Consider the following 27992-nt stretch of genomic DNA (forward strand, 5'->3'; position numbering starts at 1 on the left):
CAGCGGCGCGTGGGGCCGCCGGGTCGGGGCCGGGCGCCCGCCCTGAGGGGACGGTGGCGGCGGCGGCGGCGGCAGCAGGTGGGTGCCGGGGCAGGTGCGTGCCGGGCGGGCGGGGGGGAACCGCCCTTCGCCCTCCGGGGCTCTCAGCCCTGCACCTCCCCAGGAGCGGCTGCGCCACCTGTGCGGCGCCCCCCGCGCACACCTCACCCCCAGCCCCGCTGCCCCCGCGGGCGGAGCGGGGCCCGAGGCGGCCGGGCGGCTCCGCTGCCGGGGCTGTGTGCGGGGCGGGTGCGCGGCCGCGGCTCCGCTCGCCGGGCCGGGGCGGGGAGCCGGGAGCAGGCAGGGACCCCGGCCCGGGGAAGGCTCCGCGCACCGGCCGCGCTGACGCAGGGTCTGCTCCGGGCAGTGACTCACGCTGTGCTGCTCCGTCAGGGCTGCACGTTCTCCCTGCGCCCCGCTTCCCCCGGCTGGGCTCCCCTGCTCCCTGGGACGTGCTCTAACCCGCCCCTGCTCCTGCCCGTGCGCGGCTCCCGGGGGTCCTGCTCTGCCATACTCATCTGCTCTCCACGCCTGCGCCTTTTCCGAGGTGCCCCGGAGGAGAGACAGTCTGTCTGCTGTCTGGCTGGGGGGAAGGAACAGTCACGAAACACAGATGGAAATATGGCAGTGTCCTCCAGGCAATGGGCACAAATAGACGTGCTGCAGGCCCTGTGATTGTCAGCTATAATAAATGTTAGAAGGACAGCAGGAGACAGATGTAATTCTTCGTACCTGATGATGTAAATCCAAGGAAGCAAAGAGCCACAGTCACGCGGATTTAACTCTCTTTACAGGCAGTGGCTGTGGACTCCGGGACGGCTCTTGATGTCTCTTCGCAGAACTGGTAAGAACGGGACAGAAAAAATTTCCTCTGTGCGGATTTGCTTCCTTCCTAATTTTTTGAGGGGTGCCTGAATTTAAGCAGGTGCTTTCCTTCTAAACAAGTCCTTTTCAGTGTTGGTGTGGGGGGTTTTATGTGATGTCATAGCTTCCTACCTCATGATGTCTCAGCCCTACTCAGCATGGCTTGCTGTGATTTTTTATTTTTTTTTTTAATGGGGGAAGTGGGAGTAAGAGAAGAACAGTGCCTTGAGGAAATGGAAGATCCTTTAATGCAAATAAATGGGAGAGTGAAGCAGTCTTACTGGAATTAAAATCAGTGGGCTTTTAGTAGTGCTAGATTGGATCTAAAAATCACTCAAGAAAGAACTGTCAGCCTAGCCGGACTGGGGCACTGCTGTGCTTTTGCTGAGCTGTTGGTCAGGATACAGTTGCTTGCTGGATAATGTGAATTTTAGAATTTAGTTTTTCAGCTGCTACAGAGTTTAGAGTGGTGGCCTGGAAAGAAACAGCCACTGGAACAAAATTCAATTTCATTATTTATTTCTGGATCCACACAATGTGTGTGTGACTGTCCCTATGCAGAAACAAAGGCTGAATTCCTCCTCTGGAGAGTTCATAAAGTAAAAGGAAAGGAAGAGGGTGAGAAGAGCATGACATGTAATTAAAGAGGTCAGGGTGAGGACTGGTTGTATCATGTTAATAGAGTGTTCATTCTGTATTTAACAGATTAAAATGACAAATACTGCCTATCTTAATTCCTGTTTATGATAGTATTTTGATAATGTGGTTTGATATTCTTAGGGAGACGTCATTCATAGTGACTCTTCTTCTGAAGAAGGATGAAGGGAGTCCCTGAGGGGCAGCAGAGAGGAGGGGCATATTTCTGGAGGAATTGCACTGGTCAGGGAATGATAGAATTGAAGTGAGGAAAGTACTGCACGCTTGCTGAGGGAATAATTCTCCAGTTTTAGGGGTGTCTGCTAATGTTGTTTAGGTTTTTCTTCTTTGCTGTGCTTTTAACCTGTCTCTCACAATGTGGGACCTCTTGCTAATCTCAGTGTTCTAAAGCCTGACAATCTTAAAAGACAGGCAACAATCAAAATATTTGGCTTTTAAAAATTAATATGTCTTACCTAAGCTGACATGGTAACAGTTGAGATTGTTGGTTGAGAGATCTGTGTGAGACCTGCCAGTCTTAGTCTCATTGGTGTTGAATTGATCTGTGTGTTGCAAAATTGTTTCCCATGTTTGGTATTTAGTAGGCTTTGACAAAGGAATTGGTGATACTATGTTTGAGGCAGTAACTGTTTTGGAAATGGTTGGAGTGATGCATCTTCCTGACTGTCAATTGCAGAATTCTCACCAACACATCAGAAGTAACAAAAACTTTAAAAAAATAAATCCTAAGGAGTATTGCAACTTTATATGCAGTGGTAAAGTTAAGGTGCTTTATATTTTGGTGTATGTGGTCCTACAGCTCTTCTGGCTAAATCAGCCATGACCCTTGCTGGTGATCTGTATCACACTGGTTATTCTAGATCCTACCCTAATTCAAATGGATGATACAGAGAATTTGCAACTGTCCAGTAGGAGGAGGTAAACAAACAGCTTCATTCTGTCTTGTGAGTGCAGTGTCCTAAGTGTCCCTTAAGAAATGCAGAGGTTTTGGTACTTCAGGTTTGTGGTTTGTGTCCTCAGCCACACAAAGACTTGCCTAAACTTCTTCCTCTGCCTCTTTTTATCCCAGTGTCAAGGGTTTTGATACATAAAGCTTACACAGGCTGAGTATCTGGAGTGCTGAGGAAAATCTCACTTGTCAGCTGTGTTACAGTTGGCACAGTGCTGTTGGGTAAGGAAGAAGAGAAGGATGTTGTCTTGCCACATTTGTTTTGTCTTTGAGGTGGTCTCAGATTTTTTTAAACTGGAGTGCAACCAGTTACATTGGTAACAGAGCAATTTTGTTTCTGACTTAAGGAAAACACCCTGGAAGAAATGCAAACAGGCTTGTTTTATGAGATAGGGGAAGAGAAGAGAGTATATTGATATTAGTATGACTACAAGAACTGTTGTTACTGCCCAGTAAATGCTGGCTGGGAAGTATTTGATGATTCAGAGATGAGAAAGTCCATAATCTAGCAGTCCTTTTTTTCTCTGGAGAGGAAATCTTCCTGATCCGCAGAATCAGAAAATACCAGAGGTTTTGTGTTGTTTCGTTAAAATGTTAACAGTCATATATTTTGCTTTTTTTCCTCTTAAGTTATCTGTACATATAAATTTCTGCAGGAGCAAGATCTGAGTAGTCCAACATGACTACTAGCTTTCTAGATAAGAGCTTTGCAAACAGTCCTGAGAGGTGTTTTGAGTGTTACTAACCTCTTCAGAAAGTTGAGTCCTGTAAAGACAGAGCCCTGAAGGAAAAAAGTTTTGAATGCTGTGGGATATACTTGCCTTAAAAGCCATTTTCTGGAGCCAAATGAAGTGAGACCTGCTTAGAGTCCTGTGAAGTGAATCTGACTTTTTTGGGAATACCTGAGCAAATAGTAGCAAAACAGTTACAGAGAGTGACCTGAAATGAGCCTTTCCTGTGCCTCACCAAGGTAACAGCAAACCATGACAGCAAAACCTCTGCAAATCCTCTGAGGCCCTGTCAAGGAAGGGCTTGTTCAGGCCTTTGTTCCATTGTCACTGGGAGCAGTAGGATGAGACCAGCTTGAGAATCAGACTTGCAGCTGGGTGAGCTTACAGGGCTGGTGATGGAGACAGCCTCCCATGGCACTGCTTGTCACTGCTCAGGACAGAAGTGTGATATCAAAGACTTTATAATACTTGACCTTAAATAACTGTCAGTAGTGTCTTTTAACATTTATTTGATTGGTACAGCCCCACATCTCTAACAGAAATATTTTCTTTCAAGTTTCTGTGTACAAATGAAACTGGATAGTTGTGACTACTTTCCACAGATATCTCATAAATAGTTTGCAGTCTTGCAATGGACCAGAAGGTAAACAACTCTTCTGTAATTTTTTGGGGTAAAACAAATTTTTGTAGAGTTATGCAGAACTGCCCTTGTCCTGCACTGTGCTTGTTTGGGTGAAAATGCCCATTTATTGTGCAGTACTTGGCCCTCATGGAATATATGTTTACAGACTAATCAGAAACCTTTGGTATATATTTGCATAATGGCTTTAACATGGAATTGCCTTTACCCTAAGCCTTGAAGACTAGGGTGACTGCAGGCCTGCCTTTTTTTGGCACATGCAGGTTTTCTTGCCCTCTGTGTTGGAAGCAATGAGAATTTTGTTGTGCAGTGAGAGTGAGCACCATGCTAGTTTATAACCTGTCTTCTTTTTCTAACCTCATTTGATACAGACAGGAACCCCCCAAAACTGTTGTTCCAGTACTCAGTTGTGATCCTCTTATGTGAGTTGCAAGGAGCACTCTGTATTCCTGTCACATATCTTTTCACCACTCTAATAATGGGAGTACTGGGAAAGGGGAAACTCCTCTTCTTCCTCTGATCCCAAGGGTCTTGGCTAACAAGAGGTTCTCCACAGAGGTGCAGTTCATGCTTAGCTGGCATGCTGCTTGCTTTGGAGCCAAGTAAATAAAAGGCAGTTCTGCTCTAGAAATAAAATACCTGTTGATGTGTAGGATATCTGCATTCCACATCAGTAGGTGTTACTAGGGGTGTTTCTGAGACAAGTTTGACACATTGAACTGTGGTCAGGAAGTCCATCTGTGGTCTGTCTGTCCAATGCATAAGCGGTAGGAAGCAGGATTCCGCTTTCTCACATCCTTATTTTCAAAAAGGAGATGCAGTGGGAACAAAACTGCAAGTTACTTGTTTTTCTCCTTTTGTGTAAACTGACCATGGTTTAGCAGCTTCAGCTCCACTGGGGTTGTCTGTCATTGCAGCAGGCATTGCTGGACACCAAGCAGTGTAAGGACCAGAACTTTTGCATGGAAGTTATGTTTCTGCACTGAATTACATTTCCAGTGAGGGCAGGAATCTACAAGGTGCTTTATGGCAGGAGACATAGAGTTCCAGTTTACATTTTGTTGTCTCTCTTGTTCTAATAGCACCCTGAGGCAGCTGGGAGGAAACACTTTGCCGTGCCACATTCCTGCTGTCTGTATGTCATCCCAGTTGATCCCTGGGCAGCACTGGAGTCCTGGGTGGTGCCTGTGCAGTCAGTGGCATAACCTGTCAGCAGCCTGCCTGCCTGCCTGGCTCTGCAAGCCTCCCCCTCGCTGTTCTCCAGGTCTCTCATCCCCCTTTTGAGGCCTGCACTAGGCTTTTGGTGCACCTCTGGTTCACTTCCAGTGCTACAAGAAGTTGGCTGAGGGCAGTTCCCAGCCCTTCATTCCCAGTCATGTTGTAGAAAGGAAGCCTGACGGCCACCTCAGCACTTCCAGCCTGCATTTGTACGTGTTGATCAACACCCAAAGCAGTGTGAGGCTGGTTGTGGTTTGTAAGCCTCAGGCAGAAAGTCTGGGATGAGCCAGGTTTGCTAACACCATTTTGACTCTTTAACCAGTGTCTTAGTGGGATTCTGCATTTTTTACAAAGCCAGGTGTCAGGGACAGGAATTCTCTGCATCTTGTCTGCCCCTTTGTCAGGTGTGTGGCTGTGCTTTGCTCACTTATGTATTTGTGAAGCTGGGGTTCTGTTCTGACTCTGCACAAAGCAAATATTGACTTGTGAACTAATGGCATTTGCAGCTCCAGGATATGCCTTTGCCCAACCTGAGGGAGACACTGATGGGGGAAGGGAAGGCAGGCCAAGGGCATCCTGCTGAGAGTTTCCCTTGGACATTTCACTGAGCAAATCAGGATGATAATTTGGAAAACGTAAGTTTTCTGGTTGTGAGAAGATGAAATTGAACTGCCTGGTTCAGTGCAGAGCTTTTTTCTGATTTCTGAGAGAGGGAGATGTGCTAGCTGTCTTCTAGCAGGCTGGAATCACTGGTCATGTGATTTATTTTGGACTCTGAATTCAAAAAGTAAATCTGTTATTAACAGGTACTATTTGCATTTTAGCAAAAAATACATTTCTTTCAAAATATGAAGACTACCTGTTGTGTGACCAAAATTGTTTTATATAAGAAACTTAAATTGCCTTTAAACATGGGAGATGCTCTTTAATGTGTGGGTGAAACTGGTTTAATTTTATAGTACTGAGAATTTGGAATTGCTATTAATATTTTTTGGATCTGATGTGTTTTTTCCTTTGTATTTCTTACTGTTGCTTTTTTTCAGAAGAGTGTAAGTTGCAAATTACACAGCAATTTCACACATATGGTTTTATTAGCTTTGTGGAGCCCTTTTTGCCATCTCCTGTCTGGGAGAGCTTGAGAGTTGCTTTAGATTTATATCCCTCAGCCAAAGGAAAGACCTTCCTGTGTCAATCCCACATACTAGATGGCCTCCTCCTCCTTCTGGCTCTCACTTGGTTGTACTTGGCTGTGTCAGGGAATCTTCTTCCCAGTTCCTGTAGTGCTGAAAGGGCTGGTTCAGTGGCCTCAACACCTTCTCTGGAGACACCTGGCTTGAGGGCAGTGCCCAGGGCAGTTCTCCATGTGCCACAGCAGGAGTCTTCCCTTGGTGTGACTCCTGCTGCTCACCCTGCCCTTCTGCACAACCACAGCCAGCAGCAAGGTGAGCCTCACACTCTCCCTGGGCTCTGTCTCAGATGGGTGCTTGCAGGAAGGTTTCTATGGGAACCAGGGGCAGGAAAAACCTGCCCATCAAGTTCAGTGCTCTAATGTCAGGGACAGGAGAGCAGGCAGGGGAGTGATCCTCAGCAAGGCGGAGGCCAGGGCGTGATGACGTGGAAAGGGAGGGTGTTCCATCTGCTACACCTGTCTTGGGACAAGGAGAGACTCACTCAGCACTCTCCTGCCCTGTTTCCAAGCACTGTGGATAATTCCCTTGTTATGGATTTTTTTCGCAGCCACATTCCTGACACCCTGGCCTGGCTTCTCCACAGCAGGTTGGGTCAGCAGTGATTGTGCATGCAATGAAGGTAGATAAGGGCTGAGGGGAATCTCTGTTCACAAACTCGAGGCACTGAGGGTGGATTCAGAGCAGTGGTAATGAGAAGCATGGCAGATGTACCTCGTGGTGACTGCCTTCCTAAAAAAAGCCATTGGAAACAGGGTTAAGTGGGCTGAGATAAGGCAGGGGAGAAGGACAGGCTCAGGAACAGAGCAGTCATGGTAGCAAGGCAGTGAAAAAAGCATCAAAATACATTCACAGCAATGTTGAAAGGGAAATAAGTAATATCAGCCAATTACCTGCTTGGGGTGCATGCCTTGTGTGTTCCCATGTAATATGAGCATGCAGATGCTCATTTTGTTGTTGTTGTTTTATTTTCAACTACTAAGAAGAGTTGGTGCTAAGGGAACAAATGGGATGAGAGCATAGAGAAGAACAGATGAACATTTACAGAGCTGCTGGACATGCAACTAACCATCCTGTGGACAACATTACTTCTCAGAAACAAAAGCTGGATTTTATTTTTTGTTTGTTTGTGATTCTTTTTGCCCTAAGAGTTGGTATCAGAATGGAATCATCCATGCTGGCCTTTCTCAGGCAGAGGGCTGTTTAAATCTGTAAGGAGGAAACCTTATCATTTGTGTTCCCAGACAGATGTTTTTTATGCTTTTGCAGTGCTGTACAGCTTCTTATCTTGGAGTGCTGTAGCAAGTTGCTTCCTGGCTGCAAGTGCTCACTGGAAAGCTCACTGAGATGCAAAGGCAATATAACCTTGTTCTAATCAGCACTTGGAAAACAACTTGGATAGAAGCTGTGGGATGAATCCCTGGGGTTCCTCCTTTTAGCAACTTACAGTCATAAGTAGCTTTACTGAAAAGGGAAGCTGGAAAAGCCATTCTAGATGTGCAAATGTTAGTTTCTCCCAGGTTCTTTCCCAGGGAAGTGTGGGTGACTGATCTATCCCAGCACAGGCTTTATCTCTGCTTGGTAAAGGTGACTCTTGCTGTCTCCCATACACAAATTGTAAGGTTGATCATAAAGTTCAGAATCTCTCTGATTACTGAACTATTCCACTGCTTTCCTAGAAATCCCCTTAAAAATCCCCATAAAAATCTGCTGTTAACTGGTGTCAGGAAAGCAAGGAGGGGAGCTCTATTGCCTGATGTGGTTCAGAGGAGCCTGGTTCATGACTCATTGCAGAGGTACTGGATAGCATCTTGTCCACATCCACGTGCTTCAGAGAGTTGTATTCTTCAGCCCTACACACTTTACTCCTGTGCTTTGTGGTGCTACTCCTAAAATATCTTTTGGACTTAATGTATCCAGTGATACCTCCTTAAAACCTTTTCACTGCTCCTGTCCCTTCTCATGGTCGGTGGCTTCAGAGAAGGATGGTGTATGGGGTGTTTTCTTAGTTTACATCATTAAATATAGGTCTCACAATACACAGTGGAAAAGGTGTTAAAAGTTTACTTATTTTTTTGACATTCTTTTAACCAACAATGCTGTTATTTCCACAAGAAAATTGACAAATGACAGTGTGCTCTTTCTGGCTAGTCAGTTGGTATAAACCAAAAGGAAATTCCAGTCTCTGGAATTTGTCTTGTGGGGATGGAACTTAAATACTAAGGAATTTAATTTTCACGTGAGAAAATTGTGTATGAGGGGTCTGTCAGTCCCCCACCGTGTTCTTAGATGCTAATTGAATTCTCTCATCACCCTTTTTTTCTTTTTATAACAGAAGTGTAACATCTTACCTCTGTGGACAGCGTTTCTGGACCTGCTGACACCTGTGCCACTCAGCCTTGCCTAGTGCAATGTCAGGTGAGCACACAGAAATTTACACAGTATCTTCTCATTTGGCTGCTTGCTCTGTCTTCAGCTGAAACTTCATAACAAAGGTTTTGGTTCTAAGAGCCATTATTTACATGAACATACTTTCTGGTCATATTGAGAGAGAGGAAACTTTGTGGCCCAGCAGCCTTTTCATTCAGGTGAACTGAGTTCCTTCTTTGACCATGTAGAAGTTTTTTCAGACACTGAACAGAGAAGAAGAAGGAGGTTGAAATGTGGTCTGCCTTCTCCATTTTTCTTTAAGATTTGCTTGATTCTGTTTTCCCCCCAAGATTTCCCCCAAAGTGAGTGACTCACAATACCTGTGAGAGATTTTTTTAGCTGTACAGTGGTAGCTTTGGACAGGCAGAATGCTGAAGAATAACTGGAGTTCAATTGTGGACTTCTGAGATACAAGCTTTGTTAGGTCGTCTTCTTTGAGAAGCTAACTTTCCCACCCTGTACTCTATTTTAAACCTTCCTTCCTAGTCCAGCTGGTTATTTCAGGGCACATAACCCTGGGGGAGACTGTGCTTCAAGGCCAAGTAGACCTTTGTCTTGCTGATAGAACAATAGAAGTCTTGGGCCATGTTTATCTGCTTCAGTTGCAAAATTTGATGTCTGCTTGTGTTCCAAGGGAAGCTGTTCACTGGGATTCTACCTGAGACTCTAAGGATGCTTGTCTTGAACACAAAAGACCAAGATTATAGGCACACTTTCATTGCTGCAGCTCTCTATACATGGTCTGACAATATCCCAGCCTGCTGGGAAAAAAGGGAGCAGTTAAGCATCTTTCTGAGGGCTCTGATTTTCCATCCTGGTGCCTGAGTAACAGTTTCAGGAAGCTCTGGAGTGCTGCTGGTGCTGGTCCATAGGAGTAATGTACTTCTGCAAAATAATGTTTATTTGGTGATGATCCCCCTGGCTTTTTGCTGATCACACATCTTTTCCAAGCAGGTGAGTGATCATATGATGCCATGGAACAATTTCTCTTCCCTAAGAATCGCTTTCTTAGTGGAAACTCCATTTGGCCCTTTTGCCAAACCATCTGAAATAACTGGCTTCGCTTGTGAAGTGGGAGCTGTTTCAGTGTTTAGAGTAGCAGTAGCAACAGACTGATGAGTGAGTCCTTCCCATGCTGTAACAGTCTGTATGGAGTGTGTATCTTCCAAGGGTGTTCTTCCAGGTTTTCACTGTTACGTGTTGATCTCTTCCTGTTTAGGCCATCACACTCCCTCTGCTGGAGGTCCCTTCTCAGCACTCACACCCAGCATTTGGCCTCAGGAGATCCTGGCAAAATACACACAGGTACAGTGTGGGGCAGGGTGGGGGTGTTCTCTGGCTCTGCAAAAGTAGAGGGAACCTGGTGTTTTCTGGTGGTCTTTGAAAGCCACAGAGAAAAGGAGGGAGAAGTGCACTTTTCCTCCAGTGCTTTGGTTGTGGACTTCACATGTTTTGTGGTTGCATTCTGGCTCTTGCAAGAGGATCTTGCAGAGCACAAAGAAACTTCTGTGAATTATTTCCCTGTTTTTTTGCAACTATTGCTCCACTGTAAAAATGTTGACACCCTCAGGGAGCCTCTGTCATCATCAAGCTACTCTGGATGGCTTATACATGGCAGGAAATGCTAGCCTCAAGCTTGTCACCAGGTAGATAAAGCAGGAAGGAAGGAAGCAGCTGTGGAATTTTGTAATTTAGCTGCAGTGTTTGCTGAAAGCAGATTAAAGCTTTTTGTGGAGGCATATGGACAGTACTTGCTTCTTGGGTGCTGCCCAGGTGCAGTGCTTGCAAGAGTCCCGACAGGAGGTGTGGGTGACTTGCAGGAAAGGGGAGAGAGCAGTAGGGTTTTTATCCTAAGAAAGGCCTGGAGGTAATCTTCAGTGTGTGTCTCCCAATACACCCTAATGCCAACCATGAGCACAAATGAAGAAGGTTGAGATTTGGGTCATGGACCTTAAGTTTCTTTGGCCTATAATTTGGACTTGCATCACAAGTGAAAATCACAGTTTTGCCTGCTGCCTTTCAAAGGAAATTTGAGAGCAACAGGCAGGAGATGGAGTGGTGTAGGGAACTGGATTTGCAGTGTGTGTGCAGAGGTAATAGGAAGGATGGCTGTGTACTAGTGATGCAGACAGTAGAGGCCACTGTAGCTGGTGTGCGTATATTCCTCTGTCCATGAGGAGGGCTGCATGTCCCTCCAGGTGGGCAGTTCTGATCTTGATAAGATGCTGAGCTCAAGTCCTGCTGGGAAAATCTGTACAGTTTTTTTCCATGGAAAAGTCAAAATGTGAATGGCAGGCAACATCTCAGCTGGGAATTGTGGTGGGAGGCTTGAAAAGTTAAAGAGCAAGGGGTCTAGTTGCTCAAAGGGCACAGAGTGGGCAGTGGTGGGATGAGGCAATATCTATGTATCTCTGGTTATTCAGTGATAAACTGCTGAAAATGTCTGTTTTCCTACCTCACGTTTCCCAGAAAGAAGAATCTGTCGAGCAGCCAGAGTTCCGCTATGATGAATTTGGTTTCCGAGTTGACAAGGAAGGTAAAACCATTCTTGTCCCTCCCACTTGCATTGTGTCCAGCCCTTCCCATGCTTTCAAGTGTGGCAGGATTTTGCATTCATTCTGTGCTAAGTCTTACCTACTCACCTGTTTCTGTATCCTACGTTTGTAATCAAGTGCATCAGGTGTGCTGGCCTTATGGAAGTCAAGAACATAGACTGTGCAGCAGTCATTTCCATCTCCTTATGCTGTGCCATGGGGAAGAGGGAGAAAAGTTGAGGAGTTACCATTTCCATTAGCAGCTGCATGCTGGAGAAGGGCAGCTTTTCCCAGTTCACAGTGGGATCTCCATTGTTTTCAGTAACACTGCAAGGGCTCATAGCAGGCACAGTGAAATGTGCTGTCTGCAGAAAAACTCATGGCCAAGGTGAGTGGTGGTGTGTTCTGCCCACCTCAGCATCTCAGCAAAGTGTGGGGCAAATTGTTGGGGAAAAACCTACATCCTAGTTTTTCTGCAAGCTATGGAGGAAGGCAACCAAATAGAAGGAGGCATGGAGTGCTATTTAAGCTGAGCATTGAACTACAACAGTTTGCTGCCTTAGCAAAGAGGAAGAGAAAGAAGTGGGAGATGTAGGAATTGTTTAATGTGCTCTGGGGATCATTCAGGCTATGTAATGCAAGGGCAGAAGTTGTTTGCAAGTGTGCCCTGAGGCACCTTGAGGCATAGAGGATCTTCTTTGAAGCAATGACCTGAAGACGAGGACAGAACACGGTGATTTTTTTTTTCAGCCAGAACATTTGATAGACTTGTACATTATAAAATCAGCAGAAAGATTTGGAATGAACTGTTGGGATGTATTGTATGACGAAGGACAGAGTGCCTTATGTCAAACCTGTCCTTGTACTAAAGTATCTATTTTAGGAAGCGAGCCTCATGTTAAGGTGCTCTCTCATTGTGAATTTGGAAGTGTCCTTATTAAAGCATTTTTGGTGATTAAATATCCCCAAAGTTAACATTTTGCACCTCATTACTTCCATGAGCATATAGCTTCTGCTTTCCAGCTCTGAGGTTTGCTGTGCTTTTGTCAGACTGATTTACAGATCCTTATAAAACCCAGCAGGATAACTGCTGCCAGGATCTTGTTTAATTCCAGCCACACTGTGCTCTAAATCATGAGTAAGTAGAGACTAGAAGCCTACCTAAGAAGCTTCTTAGTTCTCATGGTCCCAAGCCTTTTGCTTATGACCATAAAATTTACTGCATGGAGCAGGCAGCTAGAAAACAACCTTTGCCTTTCCATTCTCTGACTGGAAGATATGAATGTTTTGAATGTGCTATTTTCAGATGGCCATCCTATTCCCCATCCTGCCGTGTGTTCATTTCCTCTCCTGTTCCCTCTCTCATTCCTTTCTCCTCCCTTTGCTGAGGCAGATGGTGCTGAACCAAACTCCAGCAAGCTTCTGGGGGTCCCACTGACAGAGGAGCCACAGCAGAGGCTCAAGTGGCAGGCTCATCTGGAATTCACACACAACCATGATGTGGGCGACCTCACCTGGGACAAAATTGAGGTCACCCTGCCACATTCAGACAAGCTGCGCTCCCTGGTGCTGGCAGGCATCCCACACAGCATGAGGCCACAGGTGAGAGTGCTGCCTGGAGTAAGAGATCATGGAATGGCATATCTTGGCTGAGAGGGTGGCAGATTATAGTTTTCTGTGGCTGGCTGAGTGACTTCTACCTCTGTTCACCCTGTCCCCTCAGCTGTGGATGCGCCTTTCAGGGGCTTTGCAGAAGAAGAGGAACTCAGAGATGTCATATCGAGATATTGTGAAAAACAGCTCTAACGATGAAACCATTGCTGCCAAACAGGTAGGAGATACTTCCTAGTGCTGAGTGGGAAGAAGGGCAACATTTGCTGTGTGAGGAAGGTGGAGTGTCTGCCTGACACCTGCAGTAGGGCTGTTTAGAGGATGTGTGGTTAAATCCTGCTAAAGCTTAATCCTGTGATGCATGTTTCTCCTCTGTTTTGTTGGAATAGCAATTGTTTAGCTCTGCTCTTTCCTAGGACAGTAGGGAAAGGGTTTGATCCACGCTACTTGCAGACTAGAAAAATGCTGCAGTTGCATCTCAGCAAGTATCCTGATAGTGAGGAAAGGGTGAAAGGCTGACAGATGCACCTCTGTTGAGGTTGTGGCAGCTGCTTTCAGGGCCTGTCTTTGTTCCCTTGAACACAAAGTTTCTGAACACCAACAAGACTATTAAAGGGTGTTTTGCCTCTTCCTTTGACCTCATGAATTTGGACAGGTTGTTGGTTTTTCTCTGGAATACATATGTTGGGAAGCCATGCTTGAAATCCAAGCAGATGCAATTCCCATCTAGTGTATGTTTCCTATTGTCAGTGGTGAAACTAGGGTCTGGGTTTAGACAAGTATTTCTAGGGATTCAGCAAGCCACTGTCTGCACTGGCATTTTCCCACATGTCAGTGAAGGCTGTTAAACTGACCCCAGGTGCTTGGACAGGAGCACCTTCTTTGATGGCTGAGGACTTAGAGGTGGGTGTGGGGAGGCAGAGTTCCGTGAGGCAGGGGGCATGGGGAAGTGCAAGGGGCTGAAGGCAGTTTTTCAGATGCTGCAAGCTGACTCCTTGTTTATGGCTGCCTGACAGATTGAAAAGGACTTGCTACGCACAATGCCCAGCAACGCCTGCTTCTCCAACATGAACAGCATCGGGGTGCCACGGCTGCGCAGGATACTACGGGGACTTGCCTGGCTCTACCCAGACATTGGATATTGTCAGGGCACTGGCATGGTAACCTGCTTTCAGAGTGTCTTTGTGATAAGGATCAGTTTGTCTCTGGTTGCACAGGAGCAAATTATTTGAGGTAGTGCTGCCAGATATTGTGGTCTCCAGCTGAGCTGAAGAGAAATCCCTTCCACCTGGAACACTTTTCCTAAGGCAGGGAGAGCAGACTAGCACCACACATCCAAAGATATGGAAGACTTAGGTCCATCTGTTGAGGAGGGGGCAGTCATTGTACTGAGGAGAAATCCCTTCAGTGGAGGCTGCAGTAGAGCTCCTGCAGAAGATTTTTGTCACCTAGATACTGATCCATCTCTCCACGTGAGAAGATGGGGAAAGAATACTACTGCTCTTGGAACATGCAGTTTTTCTTCCTTCAAAATCCTAGGTGGCTGCCTCTCTGCTGCTCTTCTTAGAGGAGGAAGATGCCTTCTGGATGATGTGTGCTATCATTGAGGAATTGGTTCCTGCCTCCTACTTCAGCACCACCCTCATGGGCGTGCAGACAGACCAGCGTGTCCTGCGGCAGCTCATCGTGCAGTACCTGCCCCGCCTGGACAAGCTGCTTCAGGAGCACGACATTGGTAAGAGTGTGCCCTAGAAATTTCTTGCCAGGGTGACATGCAGACAAAGAGTATTATTGTTTTTTCACAAAGGGGACCATCAGGAAGAGGAGCAAACCCCCTGACCCTGGAGGCAATGCGTGGAGGAAAGCTCTCAGCAGACTCCACTTTCAGTGGTTGACTGACTTCCTTTGTTGTGATTATTTTCCATGTCTCTGATCACAGAGCTCTCCTTGATCACCTTGCACTGGTTCCTCACCTCCTTCGCTAGTGTTGTTCACATCAAGCTGCTGCTGCGTATTTGGGACCTCTTCTTCTACGAGGGCTCTCTGGTGCTGTTTCAAGTCACTTTGGGCATGCTAAGTATGAAGGTAATTCCCAGCTCCTCTCACTCCTTTATAGTACTTCAGTGTTTAATTCTGAGATGTAGGGGCAAGAAGGTTTTTTTGTCTTCTGTATGTGGTTTGGGAGTGTGTTACGGAAGACAACTTCCTGCTGCCTTCGGAATTGGAGGCTATGAAAAACTTCTAAGGCACTTCACAGAAATTAGAGATTGCTGTTTTCTGTGAATATCTCATTTGTTGCCACATAACTAAACATCATCAGCTGCCACCCTCTAATCAGGCTAGATGCCAACCTGAGGGTCCATCTTATCTAAATCTAAACCGAGATACCTCTTGATTCTGCACAATCTAGGAGGAAAGAGAAGGCCAAAGCTGTGATCATCTGGGAAGTTTTGGATGGCATTGCTTGAATGTTCTAAGAGATGAGCATTGTTCTGACTGCATTTGATTTGGCTGGCCTGATCTTTTCCTTTTCTGTGTGAAAAGCATTTTCGTATTCAGTTCGCTGTGTAAAGGGCAAGGGTGATCCTGCTGGGAGTAAGGGGAAAATGGAGCACAGTCTGACTTGGTAGATGCTCTAGAGTGCAGCTGCCATTCTCTTATCCCTAGCAAGACCCCTGATGTGTCCAGTCCTAGTGGTTGATGCAGAATAGATTTGAGTTTGATTTTCTGTGCTGATTTGATTTGATCTCAGTGATGAATGCTGTGATTCAAAAAAATGCCAGCTAGAATTCTGGGAGGAGAGTGCAGTAGAGCAGTAAAAAATGCTGTTCCCCTCTCAAAAGTATCTAGGACTTCTCCCGTTGAAAGTTTTTTTAGTGCAGTTTTCTTGTTGTACCTACCCAAGCAATACACTGAATGTAAAACTGCACCTAGCAGCCTCAGGAGCACAGCAGTGGTCTTCACCCCTCCATGAGGCAAAGATGACTGTGTTGTTGCAGGAGGATGAGCTGATCCAGTCCGAGAACTCTGCCTCGATCTTCAACACGCTGTCAGACATCCCGAGCCAGATCGAAGACGCGGATGTGCTGCTGCGAGAGGCCATGCGCGTGGCCGGCTCGCTGACCGACGTGGCGGTGGAGACCCAGCGCCGCAAGCACCTGGCCTACCTCATCGCTGAGCAGGGACAGCTGCTCAACTCCAGCACCACTGTCAACAACCTGTCCAAAGTCAGTGCACAGGGTCCCATGCCTCTGCTGCTCCCTTTTTACTGTTCCTTGCGTATTCCCACCCAAATGCAGTTTGTGAGCAAGAGATCCTTCTGTTTGAGAGGATTTTTGGTTCCAGGATAACTGTTACCCAGTGAAGAAAATGTATTGGGAAGTTCTATACCAGTGAAATGCTGCCAGATCTGTCCTGGATGATAAATCCCCAGATGAAAGGGATATTAGCATTGATTGTAATTATTATTCATGAGGGCGATGATGAAATGTGATGCATTTCATTGATGGGAACAAAAAGAAACAACATACGCTTATTCAAGCCAAGAATTTGCTTGAAGCACACAGAGTAGGAACTGGATTTAATCCATTAGTAAGAAATGGGTACACTAAAATAATCTTGGAAAGCAGAGTCAGAAAACAGCAGCAGCAGCTGCTTTTGAGAAGCTGAATTTAAAATACCAGCAGCAGCAGCTGCTTTGGAGAAGCCGAATTAAAAATGCACCTGTTTTTAATCGTGAACTAAAATCCACAGTTGCAGACAAGACACTCAAGACAATTCTAAAATGTAACAGCCTCTCACTTAGAAATTTATATACAATTACATGTGGAACTGCTTTTTGCAACAAATAGAATTAGAGTTAAAATTATTTACGTGGATTTTGGTTGATTCTTGAACTTCAATTATGCTTTTGTAATAATTGAGTTATAAATAACCTGTTGCACATGGAGTAGTAGAGCTGATCCAATGCATTAAGACTAGAAGAACTCCTGTCTAAAAATGCCAGTTCACTGGCCTGCCCCTTCTAGTGGTAGCTGTCAGACCCCTTGCCCAGAGCTGACTGGTGTGGAGAGTTGCTTTATTTTATTTCTGAAATCTGTACTAATGTGTGACTTGTTCTCTCTGTTCCCGCTCCTGCAGATTGTGCGGCGCAGGACTCAGCGCAGGAAATCCGGAATCACCTCTCTGCTTTTCGGTAAGGACAATCCTGCACCTTTCATGTGTAGCTGGTGGCTATAGCAGCTTAGGAAGGAGGGGAACAGGCAAAGCAGGGAAACATTGGACAAAGGGATTGGAGAGAAGGGAGAACAGAGGGATTGGAGAGAAGGGAGTCAGAACTGAAGGATGAGAGGGAAGAAGTGCAGTTTACTACTTGCTTCTTTTGATCTGACCTCAGAAAGTAAATTTTAGGTTAGACAGTCCATGAATAGTGACCAACAGGAGGTGCAGCTCAGCTCAGCTGTAATGTTCTTCTTGCACTGGCCAACAGGTCAAGCACATCTCCTGGCAGACCTTATGCAGTCCACAGACTGGATGTGGTACTCTCTAATCTTATTCTGCTCAGTTCAGGGATATCTCTGAAGATCTGAGGCAGGGCAGGATGTCTAGTGTATTGCCCATCAAAATTATAAATGAAAGCATCATTTTATTTCCCTTAATTGTTCTGAGAGTTTGATGTTGTGAATGCTTTTGATTCTTAATTTTCTTCACTTATGAGCCAAGCCAACATATATCCAGAAAGGGCTCAGTCAGGATAGCTTTTGCAGGGGTTTAAGAGTAACTTATTTCTTGACTCCATAAGAGCCCTTTCTGCTGTAAGCCTCACTGTCATCATCTTGAAATTGGCTGGCCTTCTTGAAATTGCCACATGCAACCACAGGAATTGTTTTTCCGGAAGAAGACAACATGCTGAATTTACAGGGCTCAAACGATGTTCCTGTTGTGGTTGAAATGGCCTGAATAAATCTAAAAATGGGCTTTACTGGTCTTTCCAGAGAGGAGCTTTTCTGATGTTCTCCAGGAAGCTGATACATTGTCACAGGCTTCCTACAAGCACACAGAGCATTACATAGAAAACTTATGGTAGAATACCCACGATGCTGTGAAGTCAAGCATGCAGAAGTGAAGAAACGCAGGAAAATTGTTTGTGCAACTTAAACTCAGAGTTTTTGTGTGTAATGTTCTCATACAGTTGGTACAGACTGAACTGGCAAGGAACATGACTTCCACATGCACCTTTCTTGTGTCTCAGTCTCCTTCACAGTTTGAGTATTTTATGAAAGTGATAGTGAGTTATGCACATGCACAAAGATAAAGTTCAAGCTTCAAAATATATCAGTGGTAAAACAGAGATAGTTTATAGAGTTTTCTCATTTTAGTGGAGCTTCTGTACAATGACCATCATGTGTTTTACCTTGCATTATTCTTAGTATTTAAAATGTTGGTTAAAACTGAGAAGTTGTCATCTTGCAGCAGTTGACCACAATGGAAAAATTCAGCCCAAGTTAGAGGAAGGAAAGCTCGTATGTGATTAAATTCACCCTCTACTGGGAACTGGCTGTCAATCCTAAATATAAAGTCTGCTGCCTTTGATAGCTACTCTGTAGCTACTGGTGCTTAGTCCTCATCTGGGAGGCAGTAAGAATTTACCTAGAGTTTAATTCTTCTTCCTTAGAGTGAATTCAGATGTGGTAGCAACTTGGGCAGGAGCCATAGAATCACAGGAGCAGTGTTTAGAAGAGACCTCTCAGTGTCTGTATTCCAGTGTCTGCTGCCTGAATGTCTCTTGCTCATGCTAGATCAGGTTGGTCAGGGCATTCTGTAGTTGAGATTCAAAGAGTTGAACTAGATTTATGGTGCAGAAAGAGAAAGAAATAGCAAAAGTTAATTTGGTGGAGAGCAGAACATGCAAGAGGTATTTCCTGTTGTGTGGGCATTGCACCAGGGGAATGCAGAAGAGCTTGTCCTGTGCAGAGCTGTGCAGCTTGTCAGTCTTTGAGGGCTCAAAGTAGAACCTCCTCACATGTGGCTGAGCATGCTCTGTGGTTTCCTGTTTGGAAATGTGGGTGTTGAAGTTTGAAAGTGCATGTGTTGAGTGCAGTGAGGTGAGTCTGGGGGCCATGCCAACTGCTTTCCTCTGTACCATGTCTGCTCTAATGCAGGAGAGTGTGGAACTTGCTTCCAACATTCCCTATTTGTATTCAGCTGGGATTGATCTGAGTACAGAGTAAGAGCATGGTATTTTGGCCAGATGGGACTGAGAGGTGACAGAACGAATCAATGATCTATGTAAATGAGAGCAGCCCAAAGAGCTGGTGTAGCTGTGGTTTAGTTTCTTCTCTAGTCACCTTCTATTCTAGCAGCATGAAATTTCTGGGAATCCCCAACATCTATGTGCTCACCTATCTATTTTCAATCTTTGCATCTCTGAGTAGTAAGAGTTCTTGCATGCTCTGTACCTACCCCTGGATACAGAGGAGATTTTGTTATTTTTTATTGCTTGGACTGGGAGTAACTATGCCCCACAATTTTTCTGGTCCAGAAGCAAAGTTCAGTTTTCTCTTAAGCTCTGTGTATCTGATGTGCCTCAAATAATTTAATGTAGCAAATAGAAAAGAATTATAAAAACAATTTTATATCTAATTTTCTGCTTTTATTTGCGTTCCTAAAGTTTGGGTCTTTTCAGTTAGGATCACATGATTAGAAGATACTGTTAATCATTTTTCAATTAGCAGAAGTTTAATGTGTATATAGCTGTTGTAGCAGCTATAGCTCAGGCCACACTTTATTCAAATTGTTTTCTATAATGCTGCTAGAAGATAATCAGAGTACTAATTTGCTAGCCAATGATTTACTTGGCTCCTGAATAAAAGCTGTGTTTGTATAAACGTTGAAGTTCATTGAGAAGTACATTAGTTTAAATGTTAATTTTGTTAATCAAGCTACCACATCTTCAGTATATTACAGAGGGAGCAAAAAATAGATATATGAAAGTACACTTTGGATTTAATACAAAATTATTATTTTAGAAAAATAAGCCGGTGGTACATTGTTCCCAAACATCACATGCTCAGTATTTAAGGCATTCAGATACTGAATACTGACTACAGATAACTCTCTAAAGAATCCATCCGATCAGGTATCTTTCTGCATAAGGTAATAGACATAGGCTGTCAAAACTCCTGGGGGGATTAGTGACAGTTGAAAGATGCTTTGGTAATTTTTACTTTGGGCTTATGATCATTTCTGTATACCCCAAATATTTGAAATCTGGCTCTTAAGGAGATTGAGGTCTCTCGTGGCTCTGACTTCATGACTGGCACAGGAAAGTGGGCTGTCTTGGTTTTTCAGATCTTGGTGAAGAATGTGCTCTCAGCCTGTGAGTTATACAAACATCAGAAGTAATTTAAATATCAGAAGTAATTCAACCAAAACCTGATTCAGTTTCAAGAGAATTTCAGTTGAAAGGAATTATTGCAAGTGCCCTAGTCTTGTGTCCCAGCTTTCAGCTAACTATATATTGTAGACACTTCTCTAAAGTAGTAGCTTGGTATACTGAGTTTCCCAGACAGATCAAAGATGGCCTATTCCTGTTCCATCTGCAGTTTGAAGTATCATCTCCTTAAAATTTGATGCAGTCAAATTGATATTTGCCATTTACATTATTGAATAGATTGGCCTGCCTTAGTTTAGGTATTTCTGATGTTAGGCTTTTTTGGTTTCTTCAGAACTAGTAATTTCTAACAGTAAGAAAAAAATAAATACCATGTACTTGCTTTCCTTCCCTCACCTTCCCTCTGGCTGCATGGGCTCCACCAGGGGATGATGATCTGGAGGCACTGAAAGCCAAGAACATCAAGCAGACAGAGCTGGTGGCTGACCTGCGCGAGGCAATTCTCCAGGTGGCCCGGCACTTCCAATGCGTGGATCCCAAGAACTGCATCATTGTGAGTAGAAACAGCTGGATCTGCATTGCTGTGTGCTCCAGGCATGGGTTTTGAGTATTCAAATGCTCCTGAAGTGTGGGCTTGAGAAAGAACGTGGCAGGTGTAATGGCTGGAGGGTGAGGCTTGCTTAATCCATCTGTGGTGGAGGAGGGCTGTGCTGAGAGGTTGTCTGCTGGCTGGGAGCAGGGAAGGGCTTGGGAAGAGGAGCAGGCAAGCTTTGGCAGAGTCACTTGTGGACTTTGATTCCTCTGCCCATGTGCATGCCTGCTAGGATCTGACCCCAGACTACAGCATGGAGAGCCACCAGCGGGACCACGAGAACTACGTGGCGTGTTCGCGCACGCGGCGCCGCCGAGCCAAGGCACTGCTGGATTTCGAGCGCCACGATGACGACGAGCTGGGCTTCCGCAAGAACGACATCATTACGGTGTGTCAGCCTGGGCACAGCACACCCAGCTTGTCTGGGATGCTGCACTACCTCTCCTGCAGGGAAAGAAGGGAGCACATAAGCTCAGAGCCCAGTTAGGAGCCCAAGAGAAGCAGCTGGTGCTGCTAGGGACTGCCTGGGGATGAGGCAGTGTGTTCCTGTGAGTGTTGTCCTGTGGGTTGTTCTTGCTTCCACCACAAAGTCCCTTTCCTGGCTGCTGTACAGCTGTGCAAAAGATAGATTTGGTCCAACCTAAATTTAACACTGCACACTGAATTGTGATAAGACTGTAAAAGCATCCCTTTGCATTTAACTGTGAGCATTCCATCTGAAACTGAGGAGAAAAAGATGTATGCAGTAGCTTGTGCCCTTGAATGCCCTGGGCCATGTGAGAAGAGAATATTGGCAAAGCAGTTGAGAAGAAAGCAGTTCCTCACTGTGGGCACACAGCCAGGCAGCTGTACCCCTCCTGCCACTGCAACCTCTTCAACTGGTGTTTTTCACTCCCTCTTTTTCAGATCATTTCCCAGAAGGATGAGCACTGTTGGGTGGGAGAGCTGAATGGACTGAGAGGTGAGAACAGGATGGGTTGCACTGCGGAGAGTAGAGCTACATGCAAAGCATCCATTCATCTACAACAACTGCTCTGGTAGTAAAGGCTCTGCCAGGTACCCAAAGTATCTGCCAGCAGCAAAGGAAACATAGGAGAGCAGTCATGCAGTCACTACCTGGTTACTTGTTGCAGATATCAAGTTTAGGCTCCATCCTCCTGGCAGGGGCTGGTTGGGTGCATGTGCTCTGCTGTGTGTGGGCAGTGTCCTGTAATTGGCTTTCTTGTGCAGCTGCCTTAGTATTGTGATTTTGAGGCTGCTTGCTTCCTTCTTTGGGGGTGGGCTCTATGAATGCTGATTTATTCTCTGCTCCCACTGGGCTTTGTGTAAGGATTTCTCAGTATCTTTGTCAGGCTCATCTCTTTGTTCACTCTTTGTAGGTTGGTTTCCTGCAAAATTTGTGGAGATCTTGGATGAGCGGAGTAAAGAGGTACTTAGAAACCCCACAATTGCAAAAAAACTTGACGCGAAAAGAAAGGTTTATGTCATAACTGTAAAAACCACAGTTGAAAAGAGCCATAGATTTCCCTCCTCCAGTCTGTTTGCTTTCTCTGGCCATTGAGTGCTTTGTAATGTGATCAAGTAGCTTATCTTCCTAAGCTTGTTTGCACAACTTCCTCATGCTGACCAAGTGGAGAATGAGGGCCCCAGTTGGCCGCCAAGGCACCTCTGTGGGATGCCTGGGGTTTCAAGGACCCCAGAGGTAAAAGCTGAGAAAGCAGCAGGGAGAGAAGCAGGGCAGTGTTTCTGTCTGCTCACAGCTGTGTTCTTCCTCTCCTTTGAGGCTGGACCTATGGATCCTGCTCATGCTTTGTGGCAGTGACAGTAAATTATCTCTAAACAGCTGTGCCTGCAGGGGCAATCTGTCTTGATTCCTCTTACAGCTGGGAGTGATGGCATGGCACTTATCTACAGCAGATACTTCAATATGTCCTCAAGACTGGGGTAGTGTGTATGAGACAAACATCAGCAGCTGTTGACCTAAGCAGTTTTCAGGTGAAGTGGAGAAGGCCGAGTTGTCTTCCCAGATTTGGGGAGTGAGGAAGAACTCAAAGGCTGACCCAAGACCCCCTAGAGAAGCCTCCAGAGAGATGTCACTATTGACATATTGCTTCCTTCCCACTCTCTCAGGGCTGGCTTCTTAGATGCAGATCACCTCTCTGTGAATAGAAATGTCCTGCACTGCTGAGTGTTTCTCCTCCCAACTGTGGAAACAGAGAGGATCCCACTTTGTGGGAGTATTAACAGAATGTCAGTGTGATACCTCAAAGTCATGTACTCCCTGACCTGGAAATCCCTATCTGGTTATGTTTGTCTTGACTTCCAGCAGCTGACAGAGTTGTAGAGACCCTCAGTGCAAGTCCCTGTCCATACCTTTGCCCAGCCAGCATCACACCATCACATTCCTGTGTGGTGAATACTGCTGGGATGGTGCTGGGGTCACTTGTGTGGTCTTCTGGGCAACACCTAAACACAAAGGTCCCAGGAGATCCCCCGCAGTAGCACAGAACACAGGGCCTTATGCAAGAGCATGACAGGTAGATGGAGGGGAAGGGGTTCTGATAGGCACCTAGGAGTAGAATTGGTCTGTGCAGAGGTGTAGGTGAGGGACCACCTCCATGCTCTGCCCCCTGAGAGCTGGCTCTTCCTGTTCCTCAGTATTCCATCGCTGGAGATGACTCTGTCACAGAGGGGGTGACAGACTTGGTGCGAGGAACACTCTGTCCAGCCCTGAAGTCCATATTTGAACATGGATTGAAGAAGCCATCTCTGCTGGGGGGGGCCTGCCACCCATGGCTGTTCATTGAAGAGGTGAGATGTCCCAGTTCCTTTCATGGGGCAGTGTTGCCAGAGGGCTGAGGTGATGGGTTGTAGGGCAGGTGTGCTGAGTGTCCCTCTGTTCCTCCAGGCTGCAAGCCGGGAAGTGGAACGGGACTTTGACTCCGTGTACTCTCGCCTCGTGCTCTGCAAGACTTACAGGTCTGTGCCCTTCTCCTCTGTGCTCATCAAACTGATGCTGCTCTGCATCTTGCAAGGCTCATGGTCTACCCCATCCTCCTGTGGGTATGGGGTCAGCAGGCTGCTGTGCCTGTGCTGACCTGGGGCTGGCAGTGGCTCCTGTGTTTGTCTCTGTGTCTGTTTCTGGCTCTCCCATGGCTGTGGGGGTACCTCTGGGCTCAGTAGTAGCATGAGAGCTGTAGGGGTATGAAGCAGCAAAGGCCTGTGTGTGCCTAGGGTGACTGGAGCTCTGCTGTGATCTTTACAGGCTTGATGAAGATGGCAAAGTCCTCACTCCAGAGGAGCTGCTTTACCGGGTGAGTGCTGCCCCAAGCCCAGCCAGAGCCCAGCTCCTACTCTGGGGACGTTTCCTGTGGGGATTGTTGGAGGGAGATGCTCAGGAGTCTCCCAGACCTTCCCGTAGCCCCTCTGGTGCTAGCAAAGGGCACTGGTGAGGGTGGGAGCTCCAGGGAGGGCAGCATTTGGCTGTGTTGCTGAAGTGGCTGCCCAGCAGTAACCACACCTTCCCTCCCTGCAGGCGGTTCAGGCTGTGAACATGACACATGATGCTGCACATGCACAGATGGATGTGAAGCTTCGTTCTCTCATCTGTGTTGGACTCAAGTGAGTCATCTGGCCCTGGTACCCTCAGCATTTTGGGTGCAAACAGCTTGGAAGGGACAGAGTGGGCTTAAGGGCAGTTTCAGTCTTAGGCCACGGCATCGTTTTCCCCCCCCCCACTCTCACTGCAGCCACTGGGTGAGACTTGTTCCTTGTGCCTTGTGCTGGCCTGATTCCTAGCTGGAAGGAGCTCCTATTTTATGGAGTGGCTCACACAAGTTTGCTGGTTTATCTTGTTCCCTCTGGGGGCAGGTCTGCAGGTGGTGGTCCAGGCTGAAAATAGACTATCCCATAGGGATGGGGTTTCTTTCCCTGGCTGCTGCTGAGTAACAGGCCTCTACCCCGTTGTCACAGCGAGCAGGTGCTGCATTTGTGGCTGGAGGTGCTGTGCTCAAGCCTGCAGACTGTGGAGAAGTGGTTCCATCCCTGGTCGTTCCTGCGCAGTCCTGGCTGGGTGCAGATCAAATGTGAGCTGAGGTGAGTGTCCCCATGCCATTGTCTGGAATAGATTTCCTTCTCCTCTGCCAGAGGTGGCTCTCACAATGGCTGGGTTTGAGCCCTCTTCAGTGAGGGCATGGACTTCCCAGACATCCCAGCCACAGAGATTTCCTCTGTATGCTGAGGCAGCAACAAATCTCTGGACAATTTATTGTGAGGCACTGTGCCTGCCTGATCCAAGAGCAGAGCTTGGTTCCTGGGGACCTGTTGTGACAAGCAGGCAGCCTTTGCCTGCCAGCAGCCTCCTGCTGTACACCTACTCTGATGGAGAGTCTGCCTTTTCAACCCCACTGCTCTCCATGTGCTTTGCCTGCCACTTTGTAAGTCAAAGCAGGGAGCAGGGAATGTGCTAGGGAGACAGCTGGACAGTCATTGGCTGGGAAGGAGTCAGTTGTTGGGATGGATAGGGATTTGACAGGAAGGTCTCACAGATACATATGTTTAGCAGAAAGATCTTTGAATGTAGAATCTGAAGAAGGAATAGGAATGAAAGCAAGTTTTGATATAGAAGAAAAGAATTGCTGATCCAGTCTTACTGGGTAACTAAGGCAAAGGGTGTGTTAGTATGTGAGTTAGAGGGGTTTTTTATAGCTCAGAGCTAAGGATAAATCCACCTCAAACAGATGATGGTTTTGCCAAACAAAAAGATTTCACAGGCAAACAAGAATGCCAATGTTGCAAGTAGAAAAAAGTTCTCAAAATTTTCCACTGCAAGAAAACTGAAAAACAACTTCTAGCTTAAACTGTAACATACTGTTTTCCAATCACAAAAAGTTAGCAACGTGAATATGGTGATGTTAGTAGTTATGATAGGCTGTAGGTAACAGTAAAGGTATTGATTGATTGTCATGTATTGAAGGTATATAATGCATTGTAACCAGAACTAGAGTTGGTTTCAGAGGAACCCACAGCTGTGGCTGAAAAGGCTGTGGGCTGGGCTCTTGTCACCCACAACCCGTGAATTGCTGTGCCATCTGGATACAATGAAGAGCATTTTAAAGAGCCACCTGGAGCCTGGCATCCCTCAATTCAGCTCTTACAGTCGGTGTCCCACTGACTCCCTGGTTAGGTGAGGGAGTGGTGTCAGGGCTGCCTGTGCCTCCCTGTGCTGCTGCACCAGGCTCTGTAGGGGCTGCACTTGTCACATCTTCAAGCTCCTTCTTCCAGCCTGGGCCTGGATGTGAAGCCCAGCAAGAAGGGGGAAACAGGGAATGAGTGACTGCTGCTTCTTTTCAACACCATCAGACAAGGAATTTCATCCTTGTAAGCTTAGTGGCATGCCAGGGCAAGCTGGGGAGACCATTATTTGTGTGCCTGGGGCAGCAGTTGTGGGCAAAGGCTGGGAATGTGGACTGGAGGCCTGTTCTAGCATCTCTCTCTTCTGGTTTTGTTGCAGAGTCCTCGGCAAATTTGCTTTCAGCCTCTCTCAGGACTGGGAGTTGCCAATAAAGAGGGAGGTGAGTAGGTGGTATCTCTTATTCTCTCACTCAGCCAGGGGCTTCACTTACTGCCTCTCTCTCCCATCTTTGTGCTTCAGCCCATCCTCTGCCTCCTCTGGAGCCAGCTCCAAAGGCTGTGGATGGGGCTGCCTGCCCTGCCCAGCTGGGGCAGGGGGAAGTGACAGGCTCCCTTCCCCAGTGCTCTCCAAACCAAAGGGCCTCTCCCTGTGCCAGCTGTGCAAAGGTGGGAGGTGCAGGAAGCTGCTGTGTCTGGCTGCCAGAGGCCTTGGCATGCTCAGGCTCTGCCTGCAGACACAACCTCCTGTTTTCTGGGTGTGATGCACTGACCTGGCTCTCTGTGTCATCCTGCAGGAGAAGGAGAAGAAGCCACTGAAGGAAGGGGTGCAGGACATGCTGGTGAAGCACCATCTCTTCAGCTGGGACATAGATGGGTGACCCCCACCCTGCCCCATCCTGGGGACCTTCTCCATGGCGCACACTCCTCTCCTCCACCCCCTCATGTCTCACCCCCCACCCTTCCTCTCCCCACCCACTTGTTTCTGTGACAAAATCCCCCGTGGGGGCTGCCAGACCACCTAGACAGATGGAGCAGTGCCAGGAGGCTGAGCTGCAGACCTGAGGGGGTCTGATGGTTGAGGGTGATGTTGCAAAGGGACAAGTGTGTTCTGGCTACAAAAAGCAAGTGCCCCCTCCCAGATTTCCACATCTCTGCCACCCCCATCTTCTGCTTTCCTTAGCCCTGCCTCCCCACCAGTGCTGAGGGGAGCAGCCTGGCTGGAGCCACTGTGCTCTGCCCCATGGGCTGGCAGTTGTGGGGGTGTGAGCGTGTCTGTGGCTGGAGCTGTGGGGAGGAGACAGCCCTTGTGGGGTGCTTGGATCCATGAGAGCTGGTGCTATTGACAATTGGCACTGCAGCTGCATGTGGAATTGGGCTGGTGAGAGACTCACTGCTGTACAGGACCAGGGAGAGCACATCCCCTCCCCATGCCAGCCAAGAGCTCCCTTCTGCTGGGGGACAAGTGGACAAGTTCCTTTGACCTGGAGCTGAGGAGGGGGGACTGGCATCAGTTTCATCCCACCTCCCTGGCACTGCTGTGGGGTGTTGACAAGAGTTGCCCAAATTTACCAGCCTGTTACCACTGTAACAGCCTTAGGGGATGGTCCTTGTCTCCTCTGGGAGCAGACAAAAACCACCTCTCCCCTAAACAAGGGTGTTTCATGCTGTCGTTTTAGTCTCTAGATGATTTTTACTGTTAACCAAAAAGCTGTAAATTTACTCCAGGAACATGTATATTTTGGCACCGTTGTAGCTCAGGACAAGGTTTAGGTTGGAGCTGGCTCAGGGAGACTAACTCGTCCTCCTCGCCCTGCGATGGCAACGGGGACGCGGTCAGGAGTGGAGAATTGCTGCTTTGTGGTGGTGGCTCTGCATATGGAGTCTGTGACTTTCTACTGAAAGCGCTTGTCTGTGAGCACAAACTACTGATGGGATGACACTAGATTCTTACTTTCCTTTATTTGGTGGGTTTGTAAATAAAAACTGCGTCTTCGGAGAGCTGGGCTTTGTCTTA

General features: G+C 46.8%; 1 protein-coding gene across 2 annotated transcripts; it reads left to right on the top strand.

Moving 5' to 3' along the window:
* Nucleotides 1-27974, top strand: SGSM3 (small G protein signaling modulator 3). 2 transcript variants are annotated; one of them, XM_056481808.1, is made up of 23 exons: nucleotides 1-78; nucleotides 834-883; nucleotides 8621-8703; nucleotides 9935-10020; nucleotides 11185-11251; nucleotides 12643-12851; nucleotides 12973-13080; nucleotides 13877-14020; nucleotides 14400-14595; nucleotides 14800-14945; nucleotides 15860-16087; nucleotides 17001-17055; nucleotides 20679-20806; nucleotides 21078-21233; nucleotides 21752-21806; nucleotides 22225-22274; nucleotides 23504-23656; nucleotides 23754-23824; nucleotides 24111-24159; nucleotides 24381-24466; nucleotides 24818-24940; nucleotides 26358-26418; nucleotides 26773-27974. In XM_056481808.1, the coding sequence occupies exons 3-23, from the start codon at nucleotides 8697-8699 to the stop codon at nucleotides 26854-26856; spliced, it is 2262 nt and encodes a 753-aa protein (XP_056337783.1). In that variant the 5' UTR covers nucleotides 1-78; nucleotides 834-883; nucleotides 8621-8696; the 3' UTR covers nucleotides 26857-27974. The 2 variants fall into 2 exon arrangements, with proteins under 2 accessions (XP_056337783.1, XP_056337784.1); XM_056481809.1 differs by lacking the exons at nucleotides 1-78; nucleotides 834-883 and adding an exon at nucleotides 5605-5733.
* The last annotated feature ends 18 nt before the right edge of the window (nucleotides 27975-27992 follow it).

Source organism: Oenanthe melanoleuca, chromosome 1A (assembly GCF_029582105.1).
Source record: "Oenanthe melanoleuca isolate GR-GAL-2019-014 chromosome 1A, OMel1.0, whole genome shotgun sequence".
In the NCBI taxonomy this organism is placed as follows: domain Eukaryota; kingdom Metazoa; phylum Chordata; class Aves; order Passeriformes; family Muscicapidae; genus Oenanthe; species Oenanthe melanoleuca.